Source organism: Haliotis asinina, chromosome 1, assembly GCF_037392515.1.
Source record: "Haliotis asinina isolate JCU_RB_2024 chromosome 1, JCU_Hal_asi_v2, whole genome shotgun sequence".
Taxonomy (NCBI): domain Eukaryota; kingdom Metazoa; phylum Mollusca; class Gastropoda; order Lepetellida; family Haliotidae; genus Haliotis; species Haliotis asinina.
Window position 1 is genome coordinate 20761018 of NC_090280.1, and position 15961 is coordinate 20776978.

Consider the following 15961-nt stretch of genomic DNA (forward strand, 5'->3'; position numbering starts at 1 on the left):
AATGTGAGAGAGCAAGGCAGTAACTTTTGAGATTTGAGAATATTTTACGAACGATTCCGAACCTTCTGCGCACACATGTGGCTGGACAAATACAGATCTTTTTTTTATTGTTTTTAAATCTGACAAACTCGACATTTGCACAGTTATAATGAGACTTCCTTACACTCTGGAAGTCACAAACCTAGGTGGTGTAGCTAGTCATCCTGCATATTCTAAACTACTAGTTGCCCGTCTTCTATTTGTCGGGAAGCCGCACTGGTTGAGTGGCTTAAATTGCTGACTTTGTAAGCATGCAATTAGTTGCCTGACTACGAGAGTGTGTGTTCAAATCCCGTACGGGACTCAACCCAACGAAAGCCTATGTACTTCACTGAGAAAACGTAACCCCAAATATAACTTCCTAATGAGCGCAGCGCAGCATAGCTGTTGAAGCGTTTGGGCAAAATTAGTGAATCGTTTGAACTCAGCTTTTTTTCATCGCTTTCTTTTCAACTTTTTAGGTTGGATTGGCATTTTTGATGATTTATTTCAGAATCTGCAAAGTTGTGTTTACGTTGCATGTGACCTTTAAGTGTCATTTAGATGCTGGGATCATTAGGAGGAACACTCTGTATGGACAGAAAACTACTTTGTTGCAACTAATGCGATGTTTCAGTATAGGTCTTTACACCGTTATAAAACAAATGCTGCACAACACATGCACAAGGTGCAACAAATACATGGCTGGTATTTGAGTTTATACAAATACCACCTCTGCAGTGCTGGGTGCCTTCTATAATTATATACAGTTTCGGGCTTCTTATTAAACAGACACCACCTCTGCAGTGCTGGGTGCCTTCTTTGATTATGTACAGTTTCAGGGCTTCTCAATAAACAATGTCTGACACCACCCCCTCAGTGCTGGGTCACCTCTGTCATTCTCTACATTAGCACTGGCACCATGGTCCAAGAGCAGAGCCAACAGCCGGCGGTAGACCTCTCCGTAGGAAGATGCTGTTGAAAAGGCCTCAATCTCTCTACCTTCCGGTGCCTTGCAGTCCAAAACGGAAACGTCCAGATCTTGGTTTAGCACTGCAGAATTTCTGGCAACCGAACACAGCAGGTGAAGTGGGGTGTTGCCTGTAGCGTCCCTGCTCAATACATCAGCGCCGTGTCCAATCAGAGTAGCACATGTCCCAACATCAGGCACTTGACTAAAGCACAACACAACCTGATGGCACAAGGCAGTGTGTAATGGGGTCCGACCTTGGCCATTTCTTACATTTACATCAGCTCCTTTCTCCAAAAGCGCATCAACAATATCTTTGAATCCCCTCGCTGCTGCATAATGCAGAGATGTGTTGCCTTCGTGATTCTGTCTGTTCACGTCAGCCTGCGCCTTGAGTAGAAGGTCAACACACTCCAAAGACATTCCCCAGTCTCCAGTCTCAAACGTCCTATTGTCTTTCACATAAGCCCTTTGGTGGTATTTATGAAGGCCCGTCCAACTTTCCCTTGCTGGCAGTATATCAAGACTCCATTTCGAACCCCTTCCCGATGCTATGTGAAGTGGCGTATCACCGTTTTTATTTTGTATATTCACATCACATCCACTCTTCAGCAAGACTCCAAAGAATGTCTTCGACACGCCCCAAGCTTCCAAAAGACATATATTTACGCCAGTGTAATCCTTTGCCAATTCTTCTGCAAGTTCTCTTTTCCTCTGTTCCGCATTGCTGCTAGTTCCATCTTGAAATAACACATCAGCACCAACATCATCACCGACATCATCTCCAGATCCAAGGGCACCTGCTGTATACACTTGACTTCCGCTTAAACTAAGTGAGATGTTGTGGTACGACACCTCGACTCCCTGATACCGAGATCCTACAATCAACATTATATGGAGCAATGTGTCGCCGTTACTGTTCTGTACATTCACATCAGCTCCAGCCTGTATGAATTTTTTGACAGTGTCAGTTGAGCCACGGGCTGCTGCTGTCAACAAGGGTGTCTCACCTTGGCGGTTGCGCAGATTTATGTCTGCTCCGGCCTTTAACAATTTATCCACACCTGCTCCAACAAGAATGGACAAACGACTTATGTGAAGTGGAGTATTTCCATCATCGTCTTGTGCATTCACATCAGCACCACTATTTATCACTGCATCGACTGTCGATGGAAGCGAGAAAAGCATGATCGCTGCATGTAGAGGTGTACGCCCTCTGTTATTTCGTGCGTTAACAGAAAGTCCAGCTTTAATTAACACATATACACACTCTTCACTCCCACCATGAACAACTGCGAAAATAGATGTCTCCCCTTCATCATTGCACAGATTCACATCTGCTCCGTGTTTGAGCAAATGTTCTAGACAGTCTTTCGACTTCTTTTGTGCTGCTTTGTGAAGTGCTGTGGATCCTTTTCCATTCCGTGCATTCACATCAGCCCCTGCCTCTATCAACATGCTCATACATTTTGTTTCTCCATACAGCACAGCCATTTCCAAAAGGGGTTCATCTGTGGCCTTCGTTGTGTTTACCTTTGCTCCGGCCTCCAATAAACGTTTGACACACGACTCTTTATGACCATCCTTTATTGCAAAATGAAGTGGAGTCCAACCATCAGTATTATCTACACTGACGTCAGCTCCAGCCTTTATCAACATTTCAATGTAGTCATGTCTTCCCATGTGAGCTGCATCATGTAAAGGAGTGTTACCCTTTTCATCCTGACTGTTCACATCAGCCCCTGCCGTCAGCAACATCTCAACGTAAACTTTAGACCTCCAGCGTATGGCTGTATTCAGTGGCGTCTCCTTATCAACATCCTGTATGTTCACATCGGATCCAGCATCCAGTAGTAATGTGACGCAGTCTTCAAATCCCAGTCTAACTGCCCTATGTACCGCTGTACAGCCATTGGTGTTGTAGATGTTTGTATCAGCTCCAGCCTTCAGGAGCTTGGCTACACATTCATGAGCCCCAAGCTCCGTTGCAATATAGAGTGGTGTTTCACCTGTATTATTCTGGGCATTGACGTCAGCACTGGCCTTCAGTAGGGCATCCACACAGTCATCAGATCCTGTATCTACGGCTATATGGAGCGGAGTGCTGCCTGCTTCGTTCCGTACATTGACATCGGTAGCCTTCATCAAAATGGCAGCACATTGACGAGATCCACATCTGACTGATCTGTGAAGAGGTTTCTCACCTGCCTGGTTAGTTATATTACCATCAGCTCCTGACTTCACTAGGGCATCAACGCACTCCTCAAATCCACATTCTGCTGCAAGGTGGAGGGGAGTGTCGCCCTTTTCATTCCGCAGATTCACAACAGCTCCGGCCTCAATGAGCACTTCCACACATGGCCTTGATCCTCGCCATGCTGCTCTGTGTAGGGGTGTATCGGACATGTTGTTTGCTACATTCACATCAAAGCCAGATTTGGTCATCACATCTTTCCGTCCAGTCTCTCCACTTGACATCCGTCTACAGTTACCCCCAATTTGACAGACTGCACCTGTTCTGTCAATAAGGAACTCTAACAATTCAGGCTTTCCTGCATCAGCCGCAGAATGAAAAGGCGTGTCACCACTAGACGAAACCATGGCCATGTGTGCACCTTTCTGAAATAGGAACTTCACAGTTTCCATGTCCCCACCTTTACAGGCTGAGTGGAGAGGGCTGTTTCCATCCAGAGACAACATGTTAACTGAAGCGCCCTTTTCAAACAGAATCTGTACGAGAGACAGGTTTCCACTTTGACATGCACTGCACACGACATCCCCAGACACAAGAGCCCCCTTGTCTTGCAGCAACGTTATCAACTCCTCTCTGCCACTTCTGCATGCCAGATGCAGCGGAGATTCCCCAAATGCGTCTGTGACATTGACATCTACCTCTCCATCAGTAACAACTGCAGCAGCAGCGGTATGACCGTATTCACACAAGTAATGCAAGACAGTTTTCCCCCAGCGGTCAGACGTAAATAAGTCAGGTCCGGTGGATAGAATCTGCATAACAAAGTCAGTGTCCTTTGTTTCTGCGGCTATCATTAAGGGTGTTTTTCTGGCAGTTCCATATGCAGTGTTTATGTCTATTGCCATACGTTTAGTCAAATACGTCAAGACATGTCCAGCAGAATGCTTGCAGACACCAAACAAAAGTTCACTTATTTGTTCTCGACTTAGAGCAATGTTGCCTTCCTCCATAAAATAGCGAAGCACATTTGAGGACTTGCTGCTGGGAAGTAATTCCAGGAAAGAATCCCCTGATATGTGATCGGTGAATGTGATGAGATCATTCAGACATATTGGATGATCCCTTGTCAGAATATCCATGAATGTTTGAACAAACTCAACATCTCCACATACTCTGTGAGACAGCACTAACACGAAGTTCCTGTTCATTATCTCAAATGCAAATCTCTTGGCCAAATCTGAAACGTACAGTCTGGGAATATGTGCCAGCAACCCCGTCTCGCTATCAGTACTGGCTGTTTGGGCAGTTTCAAGACGCAGTCTTTGATGAATGAATGCCAAACTGCAGTTGGTAATGACAAATCGGGTGTGTTTTCTGCTGAGAATAAAAGCAACACTATCGTAGATGGAAGGGTGGTCGAAAGTGTACATGTCCTCTTCCCTTTTGATATACGATCCAAGCAGATCTTCTGCAGCTGTTAAACACTCATAGCCAAGGTCCTCATCAGCATGAAACTCATTTTCAGACACTTTCCCATCACCTTTGATCATCATCATGAACACCTTACGCTTTATGCTATCGTTAATCAGTTTGTTCATTGTCTGGTTCAGAAAATCGAGAGGTCTGCTGAAGAATTCCTTCATTGAAATCTGACTGTCGTTGTTGTATGCTCTGAGAAACATTCTACAAACATGAGGAAATCCGTGTGGGCAGTCGATATAATAGCACTGTTCTACTGTTTCCTTATCAAAATGTAAGCCTTGAGCCAATGCTTTCCAAATTTGTTTCTTCTCTTCCACCTTTCTCTCCGATGATACCTCGATCACGTACTCGCTGCTGGTGATGAATGTAGCGAGTCTTCCCAAGTCGGGTACAGATGATTGCAGAACATAATCACGCCCAACAAGAATTATTGTCAGCGTCCTACATTGTTGCCCATCCTCATGTTCCTTGTAGTGCTCCACTGGGTCCAGAATTGGACGCAACAGCGGCCTCCACCTAGACCATTCCAAAATGCTAAATTCCAAGTCTCCCAATATGTCGTCCAGCATTAGAAGGGGACTGGAACAGGTCATAGTGACCTCAGAAAACTCTGCTGGGGACTCCACCTGGAAGACTTGTCTCCCTTTGATGTGCTGATCTTTGAGAGCCATGTAAGCCATTGTCGACTTTCCTTCTCCAGGGCTTCCCTTTATGGTTATCCAACTGGCACCTTTGTCGAGTCTATCTGTCACCTTCTTGAGATCTTCCGTTTTCACCATATCTTCTGTCCAAATCTGAATCCTTGTTTCGGTTCTTTCTGCAACATAATGGAAGTTTGGGTAATCTAGTAGTTAAAGGTTTACAATCCGGGTTCAATACCACACAAGGGTACAACATATGAAGCCCATAAAACATTGTTAAAAGCGGTGTAACACTAAGGTCACTCACTTCTGGAATATATAGTGGAATTACGTTATATGTCTGGGTTCATACATCAAATTCTCCTGTGGGGGCTGACTATTTTAGCAATATTCCAGCAATATCACGGCGAGGGACACCAGAAATGGGCTTCACACATTGTACCCATGTTGTGAATCGAACCCGGGTCTTCGGCGTGACGAGCGAACGCTTCAACCATTAGGCTACCCCATCGCCCTCACCACATCTGAGAAAGTGCAGTCCTACTATATAACACATGTTGCAGTTCACTCCAGGTAGGATCGAGTATTCACTGCTTTTGACATGGTCTCGACTACCTATACTCTATTTGCTGATTTGGCTAAGCTGGTTTGTTGGCGATTTGGTTTGCTCAGAGCGTAGGTTTGATTCCCGGATTTTATTTATAGGAACCAAAGGCACCACTGTGAAAATCGGACTTCAAACCACCACGGTGTACTTTTTAAGAATGGCACACATTTGCTGTTTGAAAATTCGATTGGACTGGAAATGAGAAGTAGAGAAACATACGGTCAGTCTTACATAACATAAACACTCGTGAAGATGCGGCTTGGAATTGATCATCAGCAACCCATTCAAGTCAGAGGAGGTAAATAAATGGATCGGATGGTCCAGCTCACTGACTTGGTTGACAGATATCATCGTATCCCAGAGTATATAGATGCTCATGATGTTGATCACTGGATTGTCACGTCCAGACGTGCACATCTACATATAGCTGTAATATTACAGAGACCGGCGTTAAACACCGAATAAACCTAACACAGAATGTGAGAGAGCAAGGCAGTAACTTTTGAGATTTGAGAATATTTTACGAACGATTCCGAACCTTCTGCGCACACATGTGGCTGGACAGATACAGATCTTTTTCTATTGTTTTTAAATCTGACAAACTCGACATTTGCACAGTTATAATGAGACTTCCTTACACTCTGGAAGTCACAAACCTAGGTGGTGTAGCTAGTCATCCTGTATATTCTAAACTACTAGTTGCCCGTCTTCTATTTGTCGGGAAGCCTCAGTGGCTGAGTGGGTTAAATGGATGGTTTTGTGAGCATGCAATTAGTTGCAATTTGTTGCAACCCAACAAAAGCTTCTGTACTTCACTGACCAAACGTAACCCCAAATATAACTTCCTAATGAGCGCAGCGCAAAACTGTTGAGGCGCTTGGGCAAAATTAGTGAATCGTTTGAACTCAGCTTTTTTTCATCGCTTTCTTTTCAACTTTTTAGGTTGAACTGGCATTTTTGATGATTTATTTCAGAATCTGCAAAGTTGCGTTTACGTTGCATATGGCGTTTAAGTGTCATTTAGAAGCTGGGAGCATTAGGAGGAACACTTTGTATGGACAGACAACTTCTTTGTTGCAACTGATGCGTTGTTTCAGTATAGGTCTCAATAGTAACAGTATAGGTTATCATAAAACAAATGATGCACAACACATGCACAAGGTGCAACATATACATGGCTGGTATTTGAGTTTATACAAATACCACCTCTGCGGTGCTGCGCGCCTTCTATAATTATGTACAGTTTCGGGCTTCTTATTAAACAGACACCACCTCTGCAGTGCTGGGTGCCTTCTTTGATTATGTACAGCTTCAGGGCTTCTCAATAAGTAATGTCTGACACCAGCCCCTCAGTGCTGGGTCACCTCTGTCATTCTCTACATTAGCACTGGCACCATGGTCCAAGAGCAGAGCCAACAACCGGCGGTAGACTTCTTTGAAGGAACATGCTGTTGAAAAGGCCTCAATCTCTCTACCTTCCGGTGCCTTACAGTCCAAAACGGAGACGTCCAGATCTTGGTTTAGCACTGCAGAATTTCTGGCAACCGAACACAGCAGGTGAAGTGGGATGTTGCCTGTAGCGTCCCTGCTCAATACATCAGCGCCGTGTCCAATCAGAGTAGCACATATCCCAACATCAGGCACTTGACTAAAGCACAACACATCCTGATGGCACAAGGCAGTGTGTAATGGGGTCCGACCTTGGCCATTTCTTACATTTACATCAGCTCCTTTCTCCAAAAGCGCATCAACAATATCTTTGAATCCCCTCGCTGCTGCATGATGCAGAGATGTGTTGCCTTCGTGATTCTGTCTGTTCACGTCAGCCTGCGCCTTGAGTAGAAGGTCAACGCACTCCAAAGACATTCCCCAGTCTCCAGTCTCAAACGTCCTATTGTCTTTCACATAAGCCCTTTGGTGGTATTTATGAAGGCCCGTCCAACTTTCCCTTGCTGGCAGTATATCAAGACTCCATTTCGAACCCCTTCCCGATGCTATGTGAAGTGGCGTATCACCGTTTTTATTTTGTATATTCACATCACATCCACTCTTCAGCAAGACTCCAAAGAATGTCTTCGACACGCCCCAAGCTTCCAAAAGACATATATTTACGCCAGTGTAATCCTTTGCCAATTCTTCTGCAAGTTCTCTTTTCCTCTGTTCCGCATTGCTGCTAGTTCCATCTTGAAATAACACATCAGCACCAACATCATCACCGACATCATCTCCAGATCCAAGGGCACCTGCTGTATACACTTGACTTCCGCTTAAACTAAGTGAGATGTTGTGGTACGACACCTCGACTCCCTGATACCGAGATCCTACAATCAACATTATATGGAGCAATGTGTCGCCGTTACTGTTCTGTACATTCATATCAGCTCCAGCCTGTATGAATTTTTTGACAGTGTCAGTTGAGCCACGGGCTGCTGCTGTCAACAAGGGTGTCTCACGTTGGTGATTGCGCAGATTTATGTCTGCTCCGGCCTTTAACAATTTATCCACACCTGCTCCAACAGGCGTGAACAAACAACTTGCGTGAAGTGGAGTATTTCCATCATCGTCCTGTGCATTCACATCAGCACCACTATTTATCACTGCATCGGCTGTCGATGGAAACAAGAGAAGCATGATCGTTGAATGTAGAGGTGTACGCCCTCTGTTATTTCGTGCGTTAACAGAAAGTCCAGCTTTAATTAACACATATACGCACTCTTCACTCCCACCATGAACAACTGCGAAAATAGATGTCTCCCCTTCATCATTGCACAGATTCACATCTGCTCCGTGTTTGAGCAAAAGTTCTAGACAGTCTTTCGACTTCTTTTGTGCTGCTTTGTGAAGTGCTGTGGATCCTTTTCCATTCCGTGCATTCACATCAGCCCCTGCCTCTATCAACATGCTCATACATTTTGTTTCTCCATACCGCACAGCCATTTCCAAAAGGGCTTCATCTGTGGCCTTCGTTGTGTTTACCTTTGCTCCGGCCTCCAATAAACGTTTGACACACGACTCTTTATGACCATCCTTTATTGCAAAATGAAGTGGAGTCCAATCATCAGTATTATCTACACTGACGTCAGCTCCAGCCTTAATCAACATTTCAATGTAGTCATGTCTTCCCATGTGAGCTGCATCATGTAAAGGAGTGTTACCCTTTTCATCCTGACTGTTCACATCAGCCCCTGCCGTCAGCAACATCTCAACGTAAACTTTAGACCTCCAGCGTATGGCTGTATTCAGTGGCGTCTCCTTATCAACATCCTGTATGTTCACATCGGATCCAGCATCCAGTAGTAATGTGACGCAGTCTTCAAATCCCAGTCTAACTGCCCTATGTACCGCTGTACAGCCATTGGTGTTGTAGATGTTTGCATCAGCTCCAGCCTTCAGGAGCTTGGCTACACATTCATGAGCCCCAAGCTCCGTTGCAATATAGAGTGGTGTTTCACCTGTGTTATTCTGGACATTGACGTCAGCACTGGCCTTCAGTAGGGCATCCACACAGTCATCAGACCCTGTATCTACGGCTATATGGAGTGGAGTGCTGCCTGCTTCGTTCCGTACATTGACATCGGTAGCCTTCATCAAAATGGTAGCACATTGACGAGATCCACATCTGACTGATCTGTGAAGAGGTTTCTCACCTGCCTGGTTAGTTATATTACCATCAGCTCCTGACTTCACTAGGGCATCAACGCACTCCTCAAATCCACATTCTGCTGTAAGGTGGAGGGGAGTGTCGCCCTTTTCATTCTGCACATTCACAACAGCTCCGGCCTCAATGAGCACTTCCACACATGGCCTTGATCCTCGCCATGCTGCTCTGTGTAGGGGTGTTTCGGACATTTTGTTTGCTACATTCACATCAAAGCCAGATTTGGTCATCACAGCTTTCCGTCCAGTCTCTCCACTTGACATCTGTCTACAGTTACCCCCAATTTGACAGACTGCACCTGTTCTGTCAATAAGGAACTCTAACAATTCAGGCTTTCCTGCATCAGCCGCAGAATGAAAAGGCGTGTCACCACTAGACGAAACCATGGCCATGTGTGCACCTTTCTGAAATAGGAACTTCACAGTTTCCATGTCCCCACCTTTACAGGCTGAGTGGAGAGGGCTGTTTCCATCCAGAGACAACATGTTGACTAAAGCGCCTTTTTCAAACAGAATCTGTACGAGAGACAGGTTTCCACTTTGACATGCACTGCACACGACATCCCCAGACACAAGAGCCCCCTTGTCTTGCAGCAACGTTATCAACTCCTCTCTGCCACTTCTGCATGCCAGATACAGCGGAGATTCCCCAAATGCGTCTGTGACATTGACATCTACCTCTCCATCAGTAACAACTGCAGCAGCAGCGGTATGACCGTATTCACACAAGTAATGCAAGACAGTTTTCCCCCAGCGGTCAGACGTAAATAAGTCAGGTCCGGCAGATAGAATCTGCATAACAAAGTCAGTGTCCTTTGTTTCTGCGGCTATCATTAAGGGTGTTTTTCTGGCAGTTCCATATGCAGTGTTTATGTCTATTGCCATGTGTTTAGTCAAATACGTCAAGACATGTCCAGCAGAATGCTTGCAGACACCAAACAAAAGTTCACTTATTTGTTCTCGACTTAGAGAAATGTTGCCTTCCTCCATAAAATAGCGAAGCACATTTGAGGACTTGCTGCTGGGAAGTATTTCCAGGAAAGAATCCCCTGATATGTGATCGGTGAATGTGATGAGATCATTCAGACATATTGGATGATCCCTTGTCAGAATATCCATGAATGTTTGAACAAACTCAACATCTCCACATACTCTGTGAGACAGCACTAACACGAAGTTCCTGTTCATTATCTCAAATGCAAATCTCTTGGCCAAATCAGAAACGTACAGTCTGGGAATATGTGCTAGCAACCCCGTCTCGCTATCAGTACTGGCTGTTTGGGCAGTTTCAAGACGCAGTCTTTGATGAATGAATGCCAAACTGCAGTTGGTAATAACAAATCGGGTGTGTTTTCTGCTGAGAATAAAAGCAACACTATCGTAGATGGAAGGGTGGTCGAAAGTGTACATGTCCTCTTCCCTTTTGATATACGATCCAAGCAGATCTTCTGCAGCTGTTAAACACTCATAGCCAAGGTCCTCATCAGCATGAAACTCATTTTCAGACACTTTCCCATCACCTTTGATCATCATCATGAACACCTTACGCTTTATGCTATCGTTAATCAGTTTGTTCATTGTCTGGTTCAGAAAATCGAGAGGTTTGCTGAAGAATTCCTTCATTGAAATCTGACTGTCGTTGCTGTATGCTCTGAGAAACATTCTACAAACATGAGGAAATCCGTGTGGGCAGTCGATATAATAGCACTGTTCTACTGTTTCCTTATCAAAATGTAAGCCTTGAGCCAGTGCTTTCCAAATTTGTTTCTTCTCTTCCACCTTTCTCTCCGATGATACCTCAATCACGTACTCGCTGCTGGTGATGAATGTAGCGAGTCTTCCCAAGTCGGGTACAGATGATTGCAGAACATAATCACGCCCAACAAGAATTATTGTCAGCGTCCTACATTGTTGCCCATCCTCATGTTCCTTGTAGTGCTCCACTGGGTCCAGAATTGGACGCAACAGCGGCCTCCACCTAGACCATTCCAAAATGCTAAATTCCAAGTCTCCCAATATGTCGTCCAGCATTAGAAGGGGACTGGAACAGGCCATAGTGACCTCAGAAAACTCTGCTGGGGACTCCACCTGGAAGACTTGTCTCCCTTTGATGTGCTGATCTTTGAGAGCCATGTAAGCCATTGTCGACTTTCCTTCTCCAGGGCTTCCCTTTATGGTTATCCAACTGGCACCTTTGTCGAGTCTATCTGTCACCTTCTTGAGATCTTCCGTTTTCACCATATCTTCTGTCCAAGTCTGAATCCTTGTTTCGGTTCTTTCTGCAACATAACGGGAGTTTGGATAATCTAGTAGTTAAAGGTAGACGATCCGGGTTCAATACCACGCAAGGGTACAACATATGAAGATCATAAAAAAATTGTTAAATGCGGTGTAACACTAAGGTCACTCACTTCTGCAGTATATAGTGGAATTATGTTATATGTCTGGGTTCATACACACAAAAGAAACACGCCAATTCGCCTGTCACTCCAAAGACGTGTCCTCTGTTCAGTGTTCAGTGATACGTCTCAGTGTTACAAAGGTATCAACATCTTAGTTTTCCAGACGTACTGACGTCTGTGTGTTCTAGTGATACGCACGTTTTTGCTCTAGTGGTACCCACGCGATAGTGTTCCATAGGTACCCAATTTTTAAAGTGTTCCAGAGGTACTCACGTCTTAGTGTTTTAGAGGTACTCGTGCTTGGTGTTCTTGTGGTACTCAGATCTTAGTGTTCTAGTGGTACTCAGATTGATTATTTTGGTACCCAAGTGCAAGTGTTCCATAGGTACTTAGGCTTTAGTGTTCCAGAGGTACTCACGTCTTAATGTACTAGAAGTACTCCCGTCTGAGTGTTCCAGAGGTACTCATGTCTTAGTGTTCTAGAAGTACTCCCGTCTGAGTGTTCCAGCGGTACTCGTGTCTTGGTGTTCTAGAAGTACTCCCGTGTGAGTGTTCCAGAGGTACTCGTGTCTTGGTTTTCTAGAAGTACTCCCGTCTTAGTGTTCCAGAGGTACTCGTGTCTTGGTGTTCTAGTGGTACTCAGTTCTTGTTGTTCTTTTGGCATCTACGTGCTAGTGTTCCATAGTTACTCCCGTCTTAGTCTTCTGGAGGCACTCGTGTCTTATAGTTCCAGAAGTACTCATGTCTTAGTGTTCCAGGGGTACTCCCGTCTTAGTGTTCCAGAGGTACGTCTTAGTGTTCGAGAGGTATTCGTGTCTTAGAGTTCTAGTGGTACTCAGGTCTTGTTGTTCTTTTGGTACCCAAGTGCAAGTGTTCCAGAGGTACTCACGTCTTTGTGTGCTATATACACTCACGTCTTAGTGTTCTAGAGGTACTCGTGTCTTATTGTTCCAGAGGTACTCATATGTTTGGGCTCCACAGGTACTCGTGTCTTGCTGTTCTAGTACTCGGGTACGTGTTCTTTTGGTACCCAAGTGCTATTGTTTCATAGATACTCACGTGTTGGTTTTCTGGAGGTGCTAGCGTATTAGCGTTCTACAAATTGTCATGTATTATTGTTCCAGAGGTACTCACGTCTTAGTTTCTGTACAGCAGTCAGATGTGGTTCCTCTTCCTCCTGGACTTGGGTGGCTTTGCCAATGTTCTGAGATCCTCCAATGTTCAGGTTCCTGGCTTTAGGTACGGTCACCTGCTGCTCCACCTTGATGAAGTTGTACTGGACTGTCGCTGAAGTGAATGAATGAGTGAGTGAGCTGTTCAGTGTATGAGTGATTCGATTATTGAATGATTCCTTTCGATAGGGAGTGGATTGTTCAGTAAGTCAGTGGGTCAGTGAGTGGGTAATTCTGTTAGTGAGTGGATTGTTCAGTAAGTCATTCGGTCAGTGAGTGAGTAATTCTGTTAGTGAGTGGATTGTTCAGTAAGTCATTCGGTCAGTGAGTGAGTAATTCTGTTAGTGAGTGGATTGTTCAGTAAGTCAGTGGGTCAGTGAGTGGGTAATTCTGATCGTGAGTGGATTGTTCAGTAAGTCAGTGGGTCAGTGAGTGAGTAATTCTTTTAGTGAGTGGATTGTTCAGTAAGTCAGTGAGTCAGTGAGTGAGTAATTCTGTTAGTGAGTGGATTGTTCAGTAAGTCAGTCGGTCAGTGAGTGGGTAATTCTGTTAGTGAGTGGATTGTTCAGTAAGTCAGTCGGTCAGTGAGTGAGTAATTCTGTTAGTGAGTGGATTGTTCAGTAAGTCAGTGGGTCAGTGAGTGAGTAATTCTGATCATGAGTGGATTGTTCAGTAAGTGAGCCGCTCAGTAGATAAGTGAGTGAGTGATTCGTGTGGTCAGTGGCTCGTTCAGTGAGTAAGTGCATGATTGAGTCCTAATCAAGTGTGAATCGTTGAATGAGTGAGTTAGTGGTTCTGTCAATAAGAGGAGTTGGTAGTTCAGTGAGTTAGTGGTTCTGTTTGTGAATGATTAGATGTTATGATCGGTGGAATAATAGATGAACGGGTGGTTGAGTGATTTTGTGGCTGGTTGTCTTGTTGGTGGTTGAGTTTTTGGCGATTCATTGGTTTGCTTATTGAATTGTTGTTAGATAAGTGGATTAGCTGTTTGTATGAGTGACTCAGTGAGTTGATAATCGTTTGGTTGGGCGTTTGAGTGAGTTAATAACGTTTGGATGGGCAATTGAGTGAGTTAATAACGTTTGGATGGGCAATTGAGTCAGTTAAGAACGTTTGGATGGGCAGTTGAGTCAGTTAAGAACGTTTGGATGGGCAATTGAGTCAGTTAAGAACGTTTGGATAGGCAGTTGAGTCAGTTAAGAACGTTTGGATGGGCAGTTGAGTCAGCTGATGGGGTGTCTGAGTTTGTTGAAGATCATTTGGCCATTTATGGCGTGTCAACTTACCAAGACGTCCTTGGTCGGCTTTGTGTGTCGCTATCCCTGAGCCTGGTCCAGGTGTGAGTTCGCCTTGAGTTGATGGTAGCTGCGACACTGGTGCAGGTGTGAGTTCGCCTTGAGTTGATGGTAGCTCCGACACTGGGGCAGGTGTGAGTTCGCCTTGAGTTGATGGTAGCTCCGACACTGGTGCAGGTGTGATGAGACCTTGAACTGGTAATAGATAGCAATGACACAATGCAGTTAATACACATTACACAACAAAGTTTGCGACTAGACAACAAGTTGACAGAAGTCCACTGATACATCTCAATGACAAACGAATGGTTATATTAGACAATAATAGTCGGGAAATATAACAACAAAGAATCATCTGGACATATAACAGACAACCGCTATGTGATATTTCCAGGTGATTGTTGGAAGGAAGTACAACACGACAGGCGCTCAGTCAAGAATCAACAACCTGAAAATGTAAGATTCATGAATTTATAGAAATATTAGAGTTTATCATTAGTTAGAAATCTGACCGTCGATAATCGTCAAATGTATAGAACAGTCAACAATCGCCTAGTTATAAAACCTAACTAAAATCGTCTGCAGATACTATCACTAATAAAGTTTCAGGAGATTTAACAGTCAATGATCATCTTGAAATCTACAATCGTCTGGAAATATAACAGTCAACGGTTATACTCACCTTCATTTACTACTTGATAGGAATGTTGAGTGACAGTTTCACCAGTGATGTTGCCGAAAATAGTTCCGAGATCAGTTAAATCAGCGTTGCTGTCCCCTTCTCCTTCATCATCGTCCTCTTCCTCCCCCTCATCTTCTTCCTCCTCACTACAGTAAAGATCTCCTTCCTCGACACTTCCTTCTTCTCTAAAATCGTAGTCATCGTCTTCCTCATCAGCTGTGACATAGTCATCGTCATCGTCAACGTCTGTGTCTGACATGTCTCGGCAACACCGCGGGTCCCCCGTTGGCCCAACTAACTAAGGCGTCTCACTTTCTGTTCAGTCCCCACACCAAGAAGCACGGGTCACGACCGTCGTGGGCTCAAATCCCTGATACCTACCTGCGACTTGACTGCTCCATAACCGCCCAGGTTTGTTCAAGGTGAAAACTTCAGTAATCAACCAAAGGTGACAGGAGGTACCTTTTACAGAAGGGTGACCCTGATCTACGATCAAACCTGGAATACAATATATAAGGATACAACATACAGGTAAGGTATTCCTACACTATGAGGTTTATCGTCTCTCTTTCCGTCTCCAAATCATGATAATTCCCCTAGAGTATCGATTGTGTGCGATAGCCCTCAATGAGGCAAGTCCAGATTTCCCACCAATTGTCATTCTCCCATTTCACAGGCTGATGTAGAATCAGTATTTAATGAATTGTTTTCATCAAGTTAAGAATTCGTTGTAACATATGCTTACAATATGTTCAAGTGCATAACGCATAATAACATGCAGCATACTACTGTATGTAGTATACAGGAACCGTTGAATACAACAATTCATGTCGTTTGGAAT

The 15961-nt window shown here is 44.5% G+C and overlaps 1 protein-coding gene across 1 annotated transcript; it reads right to left on the reverse strand.

Annotated features, from left to right (window-relative positions):
- Positions 1 to 828: 828 nt before the first annotated feature.
- Positions 829 to 15379, reverse strand: LOC137257082 (uncharacterized). The gene is made up of 6 exons (XM_067794596.1): positions 15121 to 15379; positions 14430 to 14633; positions 13106 to 13258; positions 7231 to 11848; positions 5825 to 5829; positions 829 to 5481 (listed from the first exon to the last, which is right to left on the reverse strand). Exons 1-6 carry the CDS (start codon positions 15377 to 15379, stop codon positions 857 to 859), a joined length of 9864 nt encoding a protein of 3287 aa, XP_067650697.1. The 3' UTR covers positions 829 to 856.
- Positions 15380 to 15961: the final 582 nt, after the last annotated feature.

Excerpts from the sequence above, each read along its gene's own strand:
- LOC137257082 (XM_067794596.1), bottom strand. The coding sequence starts at position 15,379 with ATGTCAGACACAGACGTTGACGATGACGATGACTATGTCACAGCTGAT. Across the intron at positions 13,259-14,429 it reads AGCCGACCAAGGACGTCTTG|CGACAGTCCAGTACAACTTC; the intron begins GTAAGTTGACAC and ends CATTCACTTCAG. Across the intron at positions 11,849-13,105 it reads TGCTGTACAGAAACTAAGAC|AAAGAACCGAAACAAGGATT; the intron begins GTGAGTACCTCT and ends GTTATGTTGCAG.